Source organism: Carcharhinus amblyrhynchos, chromosome 26 (genome assembly GCF_965287045.1).
Source record: "Carcharhinus amblyrhynchos chromosome 26, sCarAmb.v2.hapA, whole genome shotgun sequence".
NCBI lineage: Eukaryota > Metazoa > Chordata > Chondrichthyes > Carcharhiniformes > Carcharhinidae > Carcharhinus > Carcharhinus amblyrhynchos.
The window spans coordinates 27,053,089-27,066,887 of record NC_137349.1 but is presented as its reverse complement, the minus strand read 5'-3'; the positions used below and the strand labels follow the sequence as shown (position 1 = coordinate 27,066,887).

General features: G+C 44.9%; 1 protein-coding gene across 1 annotated transcript in view; it reads right to left on the bottom strand.

Annotated features, from left to right (window-relative positions):
* Nucleotides 1-13,799, bottom strand: part of fbn3 (fibrillin 3) — a 227,294-nt gene that overhangs the window by 142,563 nt on the left and 70,932 nt on the right. Inside the window, exon 8 of the mRNA XM_080212943.1 lies at nt 2,283-2,408. Within this exon, the coding sequence (XP_080069069.1) occupies nt 2,283-2,408 (126 nt within the window). The remainder of the gene's footprint in view (nt 1-2,282; nt 2,409-13,799) is intronic.

Genomic DNA, 13,799 nt, shown 5'->3' with positions numbered 1-13,799 from the left:
GGCCAAATTCAGGGCCCTGTACCCCAGCAAGATGCCAAATCCAGGGTCCTGTACCCCAGCAAGAGACCAAATCCAGGGCCTGTACCCAGTATGAGGCCAAATAAAGCACCCTGTCCCCAGTATGAGGTCATACTCAGGAAACTGTACATCAGCAAGAGACCAAGTTTAGAACCCAGTATCTCAGTAAGAGGTCACATACAGGGCCCTGTAACACAATGAAGTGCAGATGCCGGCGTTGGACTGGGGTAAGCACAGTAAGAAGTCTTACAACACCAGGTTAAAGTCCAACAGATTTATTTGGTAGCACAAGCCACAAGCTTTCAGAGCGCTGTTCCTTCATTAGCTGACTCCCACTCAACTGATGAAGGAGCTGCACTCTGAAAGCTTGTGGCTTGTACTACCAAATAAGCCTGTTGACATTAATGTGGTGTTGTGAGACTTCTTATTGTACCCACAATGAAGTCATATGCAGGGCCCAGTACCTCAGCAAGAGGCCATAATGAGGGATCCATAAATGAGCGAAGTCAATGTCTTTGGAACCATACCGTGGAAAGTGTTAGTGCCCAGGGAACAGTAAACTAGTGAGAGGGAGTGCCCTGAGCTGAAGGGAGAGAAAGTACCTGTGTAATAATATCCAACACCAAAAAAATCAACTATCGCTCCAGCAGGATCACCTCGCTCCAGGAATCCACAGGAATTTAAATTTATTGTCATCTAGCTTCTATTTCCTGAGTAGCATTGTCTGCTGCATTCCTAAAGTGGTGCAGTAGGGCAGTGGGCTGTCACTATTGGTTAAAATGGACAGGGTCAGTTGGATAATCTGCTGTGCACGTAAATGGGGTCTTTGATTTGCAATTTGACTTTTGCAAAGTGTAACAAAGAGTGCTCTATGTGATGGAAAGAGAGCGAGTTACTCGAGTCCCTAACCACTCACATAAGTGGTACCTTTACAAAGGCAGTTTCAACTCCAAACTCCCATTCCAACACTGGCAGAAATATTTGGAACAAAAGCATTCCAGCCTTATCCAAACTCAAACCTGCAAAGTATTTGATTCTTGGCTCACTTTGAAATGATCATGTTGGAACGTTTCAGCTCTTTCATTGGCACACTATGCTTCCTGAGCTCTGTGTGAAACTACACGCTGAAGCAGCAGTTTAAATAGAGAACACACATTGATTCAAAGTCTTTAAACAACGCAGAACACTGAAGCCCCCAAGTCTGAAATGACTGAGTCATTTTTTTTGACTAACCAAATAAACTAAATCAAATTAACTGAGGGACAAATTAAGAGAGGCAGCTCCTCCAGTCCCCAAAAAAAGCGAACCGCCCGAAACAAAAAAAAAGCAGAAAGGAAACTGAAAACATCAAACTAAAATGTGAATAAAAGGGTCAATAATACATCCCAGCCCCTGCGGTGCCCAACGAGTATGGAAGGCCTCAACAGTGCCCTTGGACACCACATGCTCCCTCTCCAGGAAGACCAGGCCATGAATACAGCTGGGGTGGAGGGGCAGACAGTCAGGCCGGACGAATCCCTCAGTCACCTGCTGCCTGGTCCTGTTTATGACAAGTTTTTCCAGGCTCAGGTACAGGTTCACGACGAGGTCCTCTGCCTTCCCCCGCCCTCCTCCGTATTGGGTGCCCATAAATCAGGAGTGTTGGACTGAAGTGCAAACAAAATATCAAAAAAAAATGTTTAAGGAGAAATGACTGGGTCAAGGGGTTTATGTCTTGGTAAGTTAACACTTTAAGCAGGAATGAAGGATGAACAAAGAGTTTGAATACTGGGCCAATGACCAGTTCCCTACAGCAATTGGCTCCTTACAATATTGCCTCCTGAGTGATTGGCTCTTGAGAGTGGTCGGCTGCCAACTATCATTGGTTTCTGACAGTGATTCCTGCAGTGATTTACTCCTTACAGTGATTGGTTCCTTACAGCGAGTGGCTCCCAACTGTAATCGGCTCCTTATACTGATTGCCCTGTACAGTGATCTATTCCTTACGGTGACTGGCTCCTTCAGTGGTTAGCTTGATTGGCCATGCTAAATTGACCCTAGTGTCAGGGGAAATAGCAGGGGAAACATGTGGGGTTACTGGAATAGGGCCTGGGTGGGATTGTGGTTGATGCAGACTCGATGGGCCGAATGGCCTCCTTCTACAAGGTAGGGATTCTATGATACCCCTTACAGTGATTGGCTCCCTACAGTGATTTATTCCTGACGGTGATTGGCTCCCTACAATGACAGACTCTGTTTGTCAGTGACTAATCTGTCAGACTTACCAATACACCTGGAGCCATCCAGGCTTGTGACAAAGTCACGTGGACAGGTGCAGACGTAGCTTCCAACTGTGTTAGAGCATTCGCCCCCATCGCAAACCCCAGAAATGGTGCTGCACTCGTCAATATCTGGAAAGGAGAGACAAAAAGATCAAAATACAAATAACGAGGGGTGGAAAATCATTGACTAAAAGCCAGGAGAATTGAAAATCCATTTAAAAACCTTGGATATCACTGAGCCAGCTTAAAACATAGCAGCTGAACAAACTGATTTGTATTTTGTTAAAGAAATACTCCGAAAATGTAGGAATTCTGGATGTGGGTACACAGCAAGTCAGTGAGTTGAAAGTTCAAACCTGCCATTCTGTACCAAGAGGAGGCAGCGTTTCAGTGTGATATGAAGGAGGTGACAGTGATATGGCCAATTCTCCATGGACTAGTTGGTGTCCCTCCTAGTGACCTATTTCTGTCAGGACAGCATCAACAAATGATCAATGAAACACTTTTGCCCCAGAGCAGCTCTTGCATTTAGATCAGCAGGTATCAGCATCATTGAGAATGTCATTACATCGAAGAAGGAATCCTAATTGAGTATCCTAAATCGCAATAAGGTAGACAAGTCCTAGGACCAGTTACTGTGGGAAGCACGGGGAGAAATAGCTGGGACCTTGAAAGATATCTTCACATCCTCTTTGACCACAGGCGAGGTTCCAGAGGACTGGAGAATAGCCAATGTTGTTCCCTAGTTTTAGAAAGGAAACAGGGATAATCCAGGAAATTATAGGCTGGTGAGCCTGACATCAGTGGTGGGGAAGCTTTTGAAAAAGATACTGAGGGACAGGGTAAGTACACATTTGGAAGAAAATGGACTACTTAGTGACAGGCAGCCTGATTTTGTACAGAGGAGATCATGTTTCACCAACTTGATTTTTTTGAAGTGGTGACAAAGATAATTGTTGAGGGAAGGGCTGTGGATGTAGTTTATATGGACTTTAATAAGGTGTTTGACAAAGGATCACATGGCAGACTGGTACAAAGACTAAAATCACATGGGATTCAGGGTGAACTGGCTAAATGGATACAGAACTAGCTTGGTTATAGAAGACAGAGTAACGGTGGAAGGGCATTTTTCAGAATGGAGAACTGTAGCTAGTGGTGTACCACAGGGATCAGTGCTGGGATCTCTGTTGTTTGTAGTATATGTAAATGATCTGGATGAAAATGTAGGTGGTCTGATTAGCAAGTTTGCTAAGGATGACGTGAAGATTGGTGAAGTTGCTGATAAGTGCCGAGGATTGTCAGAGGTTGCAACAGGATATGGATAGATTGGAGACTTGGACACAGAAATGGCAGGTGGAGTTTAATCCGGACAAATGTGAGGTGATGCATTTTGGAGGGTCAAATTTAGGTGTGAATTATACTATAAATGACCGAACTCTTAGGGACATTAACATACAGAGGGATCTGGGCGTGCAGGTCCACAGTTCCCTAAAAGTGTCAACACAGATGGCCAAGGTAATTAAGAAAGCATATGGCATGCTTGTCTTCATCAGCCAGGGCACTGAGTACAAGAGTTGGGAAATCAAGTCGCAGCTATATAAAATCTTGGTTAGGATGCATTTGGAATATTGCATCACCACACTACCAGTAGGACATGGAAGCTTTGGAGAGAAGCAAAGAAGGTTCACCAGGATGTTGCCTGGTCTTGTGGGTGGCTATGAGGAAAGGTTGAATAAACTAGGATTGTTTTCACTGGAAAGACGGAGACTGAGGGGAGACCTGATAGAGGCCTACAAAAGTATGAGAAGCATAGACAGGGTGGATAGTCAGTGGCTTTTTCCAAGGGTGGAAGTGTCAAATACAAGGAGGCACAGGTTCAAGGTGAGACGGGGAAAGTTTAAGGGAGATGTGTTGGATTGTTTTCATTGGAGTGTCAGAAGATGGGGAAGACCTGACAGAGGTTTACAAGGTCATGACAGGTTTGGATAGAGTGGATAGCCAGAGTCTCTTTTCCAGGGTCGAAAGGTCAATTACTTTGGGGCATTGGTTGAAAGTGAGAAGGGGAAAGTTTAAAAGAGATGTAAGGGGCAAGTTTTTCATACAGAGGGTGGTGAATGCCTGGAACGTGCTGCCGGAGGTGGTGGTGGAAGCAGATTCTACGTTCAAGAGCCATCTGAATAGATACATGGATAGGCAGGGAATAGGGGGATATGGACCACGTAGAGGGATATGGACCACGTAGAGAGATATGGACCACGTAGGGGGATATGGACCACGTAGAGGGATATGGACCAGATAGGGGGATATGGACCACGTAGAGGGATATGGACCACGTAGAGGGATATGGACCACGAAGAGGGATATGGACCACGTAGAGGGATATGGACCACGTAGAGGGATATGGACCACATAGGGGGATATGGACCACGTAGAGGGATATGGACCACGTAGAGAGATATGGACCACGTAGAGGGATATGGACCACGTAGGGGGATATGGACCACGTAGGGGGATATGGACCACGTAGAGGGATATGGACCACGTAGGGGGATATGGACCACGTAGGGGGATATGGACCACGTAGAGGGATATGGACCACGTAGGGGGATATGGACCACGTAGAGGGATATGGACCATGTAGGGGGATATGGACCACGTAGAGGGATATGGACCATGTAGGGGGATATGGACCACGTAGAGGGATATGGACTATGTAGCGGGATATGGACCACGTAGAGGCAAGAAAACATTAGAGAGGCATCTGTTTTGGCACAGACCTGGTGACTGAGGGGCCAGTTCCTGTGCTGTACTGTTCTTTGTTCTTTGTATGGGGAAAGCTTTTCATGCAGAGAGTGGTGGATGCCTGGAACGTGCTGCCAGAGGAGGTGGTGGAAGCAGGCACATTAGCAACATTTAAGAGGCATCTAAGTGGGTACATGAATAGAGAGGGAACAGAGGGATGTGGACTCAGGGGCAGATTTTTTCTTAGTTTCGTTGGGGCGTCATGATTGGCACAGGCTTGGAAGGCTGAAGGGCCCGTCCCCATGTTGTACTTTTGTGTGTTCTTTGTTCCTTAGCTTTTGCTTCCAATTGCTTGCAATTGTCACACAGATGGCATGGTGATACAGCGGTTAGCACTGTTGCTTCACAGCGCCAGGGATCCGAGTTCAATTCCTGCCATGGGTGACTATCTGTGGAGGGTTTGCACTTTCTCTCTATGTCTGCATGCATTTCTTTTGGGTGGTCTGGTTTCTTCCCATGTTCCAAAGATGTTCAGGTTGATTGGCCATGCTAAATTGCCCCTGAGTGTCAGAGGGACTAGCAAGATAAATACTCGGTGTTATTGGGATAGGGCCTGGGCAGGATTGTTGTCAGTGTAGGTTTGACGGGCCAAATGGCCTCCTCTTGCACAGTAGGGATTCTATGATTCTATTCTATACACACTCTCACATTCATTCACATGTAAACAATCGCATGCTCACATATATCCATGTCACGCATGTCTCATTCTCACCCAGTCTTCTTAATCTCACTCTCATAGCATCGTCATCCAAAGCAAACCCTATCAATCCCACTGTCCCAGCTACATACTCACATTCACTCGCTCACCCATTTCATTCAAAGCAGAATAAAACCATACAATATAATGTTACAAGATACCCATTCACCCAATGAGGAATATTTAAGACAACAGGGCAGTACCATAAGGTTAAGGGGAAGAAAATTCTGAAAAAGATCTTCAAACTTCATGTGAATTGTGCTGATCAACACAGTCTATGATGTATTCAAGGACCCAAGTGGATGAATGGATACTGGACTGACTGAGTCATTGCAGATTGACTTGTCCTTAGACAGTCTGATACAATAGAGCTTTATCTGGAATGCTCAGGAGCCCAGATGAGTGATGTTAAGTGTTATATTTGTCTCGGCATCTGCACCAAAAACAGCAGTTTATCAAGCGTGCACAATAGAAGTGTTTGTGTAAACGCAAACTCTGGGAGACACCAGTCTTTGTCAGGTGGTGACAGACTGATTTTGCTTAGCGGAAATGACTCAGGACTGATTGTAGAACTTAGGCCTGGTGGTTCATTCACACAGCCCGAGGCTGACAACACTAATTTCTGTACGTTTGCCAACTCCAGTTGGTGGTATTCATGAAGGCTTGATCATATGACATCTGACCACATGACATCTGCAAACATTATTGCATCTATTTTGTAGAGGACAATTCCCCAAATAGACTTATGATTTCCTGCTAGCAGCAGCTGTGTGGGATGTTTTGGAAACTGGGTGGGAAGTCAGCCCTGAGCAGGTGAGGAGGGCGATCATTTTCACTGTTATTCAGTCATGGGATGTGGCCTTCAATGGCTGGGCCAGCATTTATTGCCCATCCCTAATTGTCCTTGGGAAGGTGATGGTGAGCTTCCCTCCTGAACCGCTTGCAAATTGGGAAAAAAGGACCAGGGAAAAGGGAATACCAAATATGGGTTAGGAATTTGCCTTCGAGTTTGCCTATCGAGTCTGCACTGACCGCAATTCCACCCAGGCCCTATTCCCATAACCCCACATATTTACTTTGTTAATCCCCTGACACTAGGGTCAACTTAGCATAGCCAATCAACCTAACCTGCACATCTTTGGACTGGGGAGGAAACTGGAGCACCCGGAGAAAACCCACACAGACATGAGGAGAATGTGCAAACTCCACACTGACAGTGACATGAGGCTGGAATTGAACCGGGGTCCCTGACGCTTTGAGGCAGCAGCGCTAACTACTGTGCCACCCCCCACAACTCATAGCTATAATGCCCTGATATCCTACCTTGATTAGTAATGTAATCTTGTAAGTCACTGATATATGTGTACGTATATATATTGTATGTATCCACACTGTAACTATAGCCAGCATCCCCCTGCACTGCATAAGCTGTGGTCAGGCTTAGAATTCAATGCTATTTTTAATAGCCTCCCTCCTTATCTCCGTGTATGTGAAATATGGGTTGTATGTGAAAACTACAACTCTGAACTGGGAGTTTGAGTCAGTCGACCTGTACTTAGGCCTGGATATTTTCTCTCGGGTTGGGAGCGCAGAGTCGGGATATTTCCCAGTTCTACAAACCTGGCCTGTGAGAAAGTGTCCCAGATTGTGGGATTTAGGTTTTTGTTAGTGGGGTTAGTTGGGTGTAGAGGTGGGCCGGGGGGAGGGCCTTCCTCAGTACACAACATTCTGTCAAAGATTTTAAAAGGGACATTAAGACAAAAAGAAAGCCCTCCGCCCCTCACCCTTGACCCCTCTCAATCCCTCAACACTCCCAGTGGTCCAGTTATGCTGATCCCTGCCACCTCGTGCGCTCTCCCCACCCCATGGTCCTTCATACCTTCCATGCAGACTTATGCCCTTCCACAGGTCACCAACCACCTCCCCCCATCCCTACCCCCCAGCACCCTGGCATCTATAGCGACTTTGTCAATCCATGCTATCACCCACCACCTTTTGCCCTTACACTCATAATGCCAACTCACCCTGTTTTGGCAACAAGCAGATCTCAGCAGCCAAGCTGAGACTAAAAAAAAGTTTGAATTCTCATTCATAAAAAACCATTCACTACATTTACATTCCTTCGACTACATAATCATAGAATCCTACAGTGCAGAAGGAAGCCATTTGGTCTATTGAGCCTCAACAGAGGATCGTAACCAGGTCCAATCCCCGTAATCTCACTTATTTACCCCACTAATCTCCCTACACATATTGGGGCACTAAGGGGTAATTTAGCATGGCCTCGCAACCTAACCTGTACATCTTTTGAATGTGAGAGGAAACTGGGACACTCAGAGAAAATCCTTGCAGACATGGAGAGAGCGGTAGAACGTCCAAACTCCATACAGACAGTCACGCAAGGCTGGAATTGAATCCAGGTCCCTGGTGCTGTGAAACAGCAGTCCTAACCATTGTGCTCTTAGAAGAACAAATATTTCATTTAAGTGCTTAATCCATTATAAAACCAAACAAAGACTCACTTCAAAGTCTATAACCACTTGGGGACTGCCAATCAAACCGTGAAATCCCCGTGAAACCTCCCCCCATCCTTGTCCATATGCAACTCCAATTGAGTTTGCTTTCTGGGCTTCCCACATGGTGAGTATCCTGACTGGTAGGATGGGGCCATTAAGTGGGCATTAATTTCACATGTCATCATTAGACTTTATTTCCAGATTTTTGTTGAATTCAAATTCATCTGCCATGGTGGGATTCGAACATAGATCCCCAGAGCATTATCCTGGGTCTCTGGATTACTAGTCCAGTGATAACACCACTATGCCACTGCCACATTCCAACACAATAATGGCCTTTGTGCTCACCCGAGTGTCCTCACACCTGTATCTCCAAACAGAGGTGAAGATGTTATCTTCCACGCTTGTGAATGCTCTTGTTCCATGATGGTACTGGGAGAGTATCAAAACATGGGAATTCTTGATTGACTGTGCTGCTGGATATTTCCTTGTAAGATCCTAGTTTCAATGTTTGCTGGCCAGGTCCAGCCCTTCCTGTTATGTACGTAGTATAGCGTGAGAGCCTCTTTCTGCCGGGGAACATGGCACAAGGAAATTCCACATTGTTGACCCAAATTTTCAAGACTGCCGAAATTGCAAACACCAGCCACCTTCCCAGGGGCACCTGAGCAGGACTAATAGAAGCAAGCTGGCAAAGGGTATACCAAAATGGGGGCTAGAATCCCTGCTCAAACTCCGCTCTCTGGAGTTTCTGCTGGAAGCATCTCAATGTAAAATGTAATGAGAAACAGAAATGTAGATATTTATGGGCAGATGGCATGATTGGACGATTTAGCCCCTTGAGCCCATTCCACCATTAAAACCTGACTGTTCCTATCTCAAGAGTACTTTACCCTCATTTGTTTCCTTCAAACCTCAGAGCAAAAATCTAACCATTTCAGTCTTCAAATTTGAATTGATTCAGTGTCCATGATCTTTTTGGGAAGTTAGTTCTCGATTTCCATTATCCTTTGTGTGAGAAAGTTCTTCCTGAATTCACTCCCATAACGTTCTTACTCTGATTTGAAGATTAGGGCCCTTTATCCTGCGTTCCTTTCTGCAGAAAATTGACCTGTGGTATTCACTATATCGAATTATTTTCTAACTTTGAACACCTTGATTTGATCACAGCTCAAGCAGCTAAACTGAAGGGAATGCAAGCCAAGTTTGTGCAATCAGAAATTAACCCCTTAAGCCCTGGTATGATCCTGGTGAACCTGCTAGGTACATCTAATGGTGCAAGGCTCGGAGCTCAAAACCAAATACAATGCTCTGGGTGAGGTCTATACAAGCTCTGAATGGGCGGTAGCAGAGTGGTTAGTGGTGCCTCACAGCACCAGGGGCCAAGGTTCAATTCCCGTCTTAGGTCATTGTCTGTGCGGAGTCTGCATGTTTGCCCTGTGTCTGCGTGGGTTTCCTCCAGGTGCTCTGGTTTCCTCCCACAGTATGGAAGACATGCTAGTCAAGTACATTAGCCATACTAAATTCTCCCTCAGTGTACCCGAACAGGTGCCGGAGTGTGGCAACTAGGTGATTTTCACAGTAAATGCATTGCAGTGTGAATGTAAGCCTACTTGTGACACTAATAAATAAACATTAAAAAACTTTACAATCAAGTCAAGTTGACTGCTGAGGGAGTCTAAGTTCGCCCATGAAAATATTTTGCCCTCCTTAGCAGGCTTTTTTCCTAAAGGTATATGCTGGGCTTGTGATGATGCAATGCTCCCAGCAGTCTTCTTCATGTCTGCAGTGTTTGGCAATGTGTGTATGTTTTAAATATCACTCAAAGCCCAAGAGATGTCAATCACCCACCTCTTATTCCAAATGACGGACATTTGATATAATTTGTCGAATTATACAAGTATTCCCTCAAGTGATTGTGTTTTTAATCACCGTCTCAACCTTTCACAAACAAACGTTTTCAATCAGACCTTTCAAAAGACGCCTGGTACATTTGTTCTTGCTTTTGACGTAATTCTTGGTCAGAGGCCAAAAAAAATGTACTTTTTTTCCCCTGATCATTTAGCTAAATTGGAACTGATTCCAATCATTTCTTTGCTCCTTTGCCAGAGCCTGGTCCACACCAGATATCATCTCCAGCCAAAGCCAATACAAACATCACATTCCACGTACTGTCCTCTTATGGAACCGACTGTGTGTGTGTCCCCTTTTCACTTCACACCCTGCTGCCCACAACCGCCCCTCCGTCTTTAAACTTGCTGGAAACTCTCAGCATTTTGGCTCCTCTCGAACAATTTGTTGCTGTTACTATTTCTCGCCCAAGCTCTTATTGTCACATGCTAATCTGCTATTAATCGCTCGCCTAAGTGGTTCCATTCAACACTTCATTGCTTGGCATGCACTAATCCTAGTACCATGATGAGCTAAACAGGAATTGTTACATACAGCTTCTTAAAGCATGCTCGGTGTGATAATCAAACTCTAGATTCAACTATTCCTTTAACCTTTTAACCTAAATTTTTCACTAGCAATCAGGTGGGTAGCTCCCCTCTCCTGCCATTGTTCAACTCACCAATAACCCTGGTAATTCTTACTTTCTGTCATGGAAACCAAATGGTAAGGGGGAAACAGATATCTACACATCAGAAATATATATATACATATACACGTCCAATAAACTACTTCTAAGTGCAGTCACAGTTATGTCGGGAAAGAAAATAGCCAATCTAAACATGGCAAGATGTATCAAACACTAAATGAAGATTTAAATGTTTTTGGTGGTGTTTCATGAGGGAAGAATGTTGGCTAGGATATCAGGAAAACTCCATACTCATCTTCAAATTGTGCCAGGGAATGGTCTCCACCCATCCAAACAGACAGACCTGGTGTGGATTAACTGCTGAAGATCTAATGGAGGCTTTGAACTCACTATCGCCTGACTCAGTGTAAACATGCTATCAACTCAACCAGACTCGCATGTAAGAATGATATGTAAGCATGGGCCACATTCATTCCTGTGGGTAAAACTGCTCTGGGAACAGCTGAGACTATAAAAAGGAGACTCTGGGCATTCAGTTGTATCAGAGATCATTTCCCTTAGTATCTTGGCACAGACATGAGAAAGCTCCTTAACCACTTCCCTTTCTGAGATAAAAGAGACGGGGACAGAAAACATTCACAGAGTATGGTCTGATACTGTCAAAAACATGCTTTACAATCGATGGCTGCTGTGGCTGCTCCAAAATGGTTAAGTTGTGGAGATTTTAAATTTAAGTTTATTTATTAGTGTCACAGGTAGGCTTATAGTATTTACTATGAAAATCACCACACTCTGGCGCCTGTTCGGGTACACTGAAGGAGAATTTAGCAGGGCCAATACATCTAACCAGCCTGTCTTTTGGACTGTGGGAGGAAACTGGAGCACTCGGAGGAAACCCATGCAAACATGGGGAGAAGATGCAGACTCCACACAGACAGTGAACCAAGCTGGCAATTGAACCCGGGTCTCTGGCACTGTGAGGCAGCAGTGCTAACCGCCATGCAACCACGTCTGCCCAATTAAACTACTAATAAACTCTGGGAACTACACCATTGTCTTAGTTACTGGATCAGATCACTCTGAATCCAAACAGGGGGCCTTCTCAATTAGCGTGAATGAATAGTCCAGACTAGATGTCATAATTTCAGAATGAAGTGTTGACCAGTTAAGACTGAGATATGAAATCTCTTTATTCAGAGGGTTGGGGACACTCAGTTGCTGAATACATTCAAAACTGAGATTGTTAGGATTTTGGATGACTAAATGAATATGTGGGACATGGACACAGGGTGGGTGAATGGAGATGAAACAGAAGTTCAGCTATGACCTTATTGAATGGTAAAGTAGGTTCGATAGATCTTATAACCAAGCCCTCCCCGCTTCTTCCATTCACCTGAATCCAAAATAACTACAAGTTTACTCATGAGATTTAAGACATATCAACATACTCAACGGCACATTGGAACTCCATTAGCATCCTCTTTCAATATTGTTTATTCCCCTGAGAACTCAAACCCTTCCATCAAAAAAGGAGGAACAGGAGGCTGGCTATAATCAGTCAGTGCCAAATGCGACATTGTTTGTTGCCCTTTTACACATCTCTCTCTCTCTCACTCCCAGGCAGAATTCTCTGGCCATTCACACCAGTGGGATCTTCCAGTTCTGCCGACGGCACACCCCTGCCACAGATTTCCCAGCAATGAGGAGTGCATTCAATGGACATTCCGTTGACAATGGCGGGATCAGAAGATCCCACTTCCACTGCTGTGGACCACACAACAGGGTGCATGGAATATTCCACCCTCTATGTCTTCCTCACACACACAAACACTTCAACTCTCTGTTTCTAACAAATCCTCTCTCCAGCCTCACTCCCCCTTCCACATCTTGATGCCACAATTGCTCCCATTTATTTTGAATCACTGCTTTCCTTCCTCTCTGAACTGCCCCAAAATTCTGCATCTTTAAGACTGTTTATCCTCTGCGCATCTCAGACTTTTTCCACCAACCCCGCCTCCAACCCTGTCTAATTCTCATTCTTTGCACTGACTTCCTGGTTCCAATTCTCACTTATTCGAGTTCAGTTTGGGTCTTCACTCATCCCCATTGACCACATTGTCTAATTTTCATCTCCAAAGTTTTATCCCCATTGTCTTGAGTTTTATATTCTTCCCCCTCCCTCGCACTCCCATTCCCCAACCTTCTCCAGTGTCCTGCCATTCTCCTTCTCTGATCTATGTCTAGTCCTGGAGTCGGTGATAGTTTATGCTACCCATTGAGCCTAAAAATAATTTCCAAAGGATTAGCGGACAGAGCGCCATTGTACACAGATTAGATCTATATCTTAAATGTGATTTAACCTTTCCATTTGTGTATGTGGATGTTGGAGATAGTAATTAAATGTCAATATTTGGAAAGTTTCACTGCAGGACCATCTCCATCTTCACCTGGACAAGTATTTTGCTTTGCTCAGCAATTGTCTCTCCTGTGTTCTCTCAGAAGGCTCTGACTATTGTTGAGATACAGTATTTACATTACATGTTTGTCAGCTCATTTATCTTACTGAGTGCTGTTCCCTCAGCATTAACTCTTGCCAGGTATACTTCCCTGAGTGTTGATCTTTGTTCATGGATCATAGAAGATCACAGAATCCCTACAGTGCAGGAGGAGGCCACAACACCAATAAGGCACTATTCCCATAACTGCACATATTTCTCATGCTTATCCCGCTGATACGAGGATCAATTTAGCATGGCCAATCAACCTAACCTGCACAACTTTGGATTGTGGGAGGAAACCAGAGCACCTGGCGAAAACCCATGCAGACACGGGGAGAACGTGCAAACTCCACAGAGACAGGTACCCGAGGCTGGAGTTGAACCCAGGTTTCTGGTGAGGCAGCAGTGCTAACCACTGTGCCTCCGTGTTGGGTTACAATTCTCTGGATGTTGATGCTGGTTGGACGA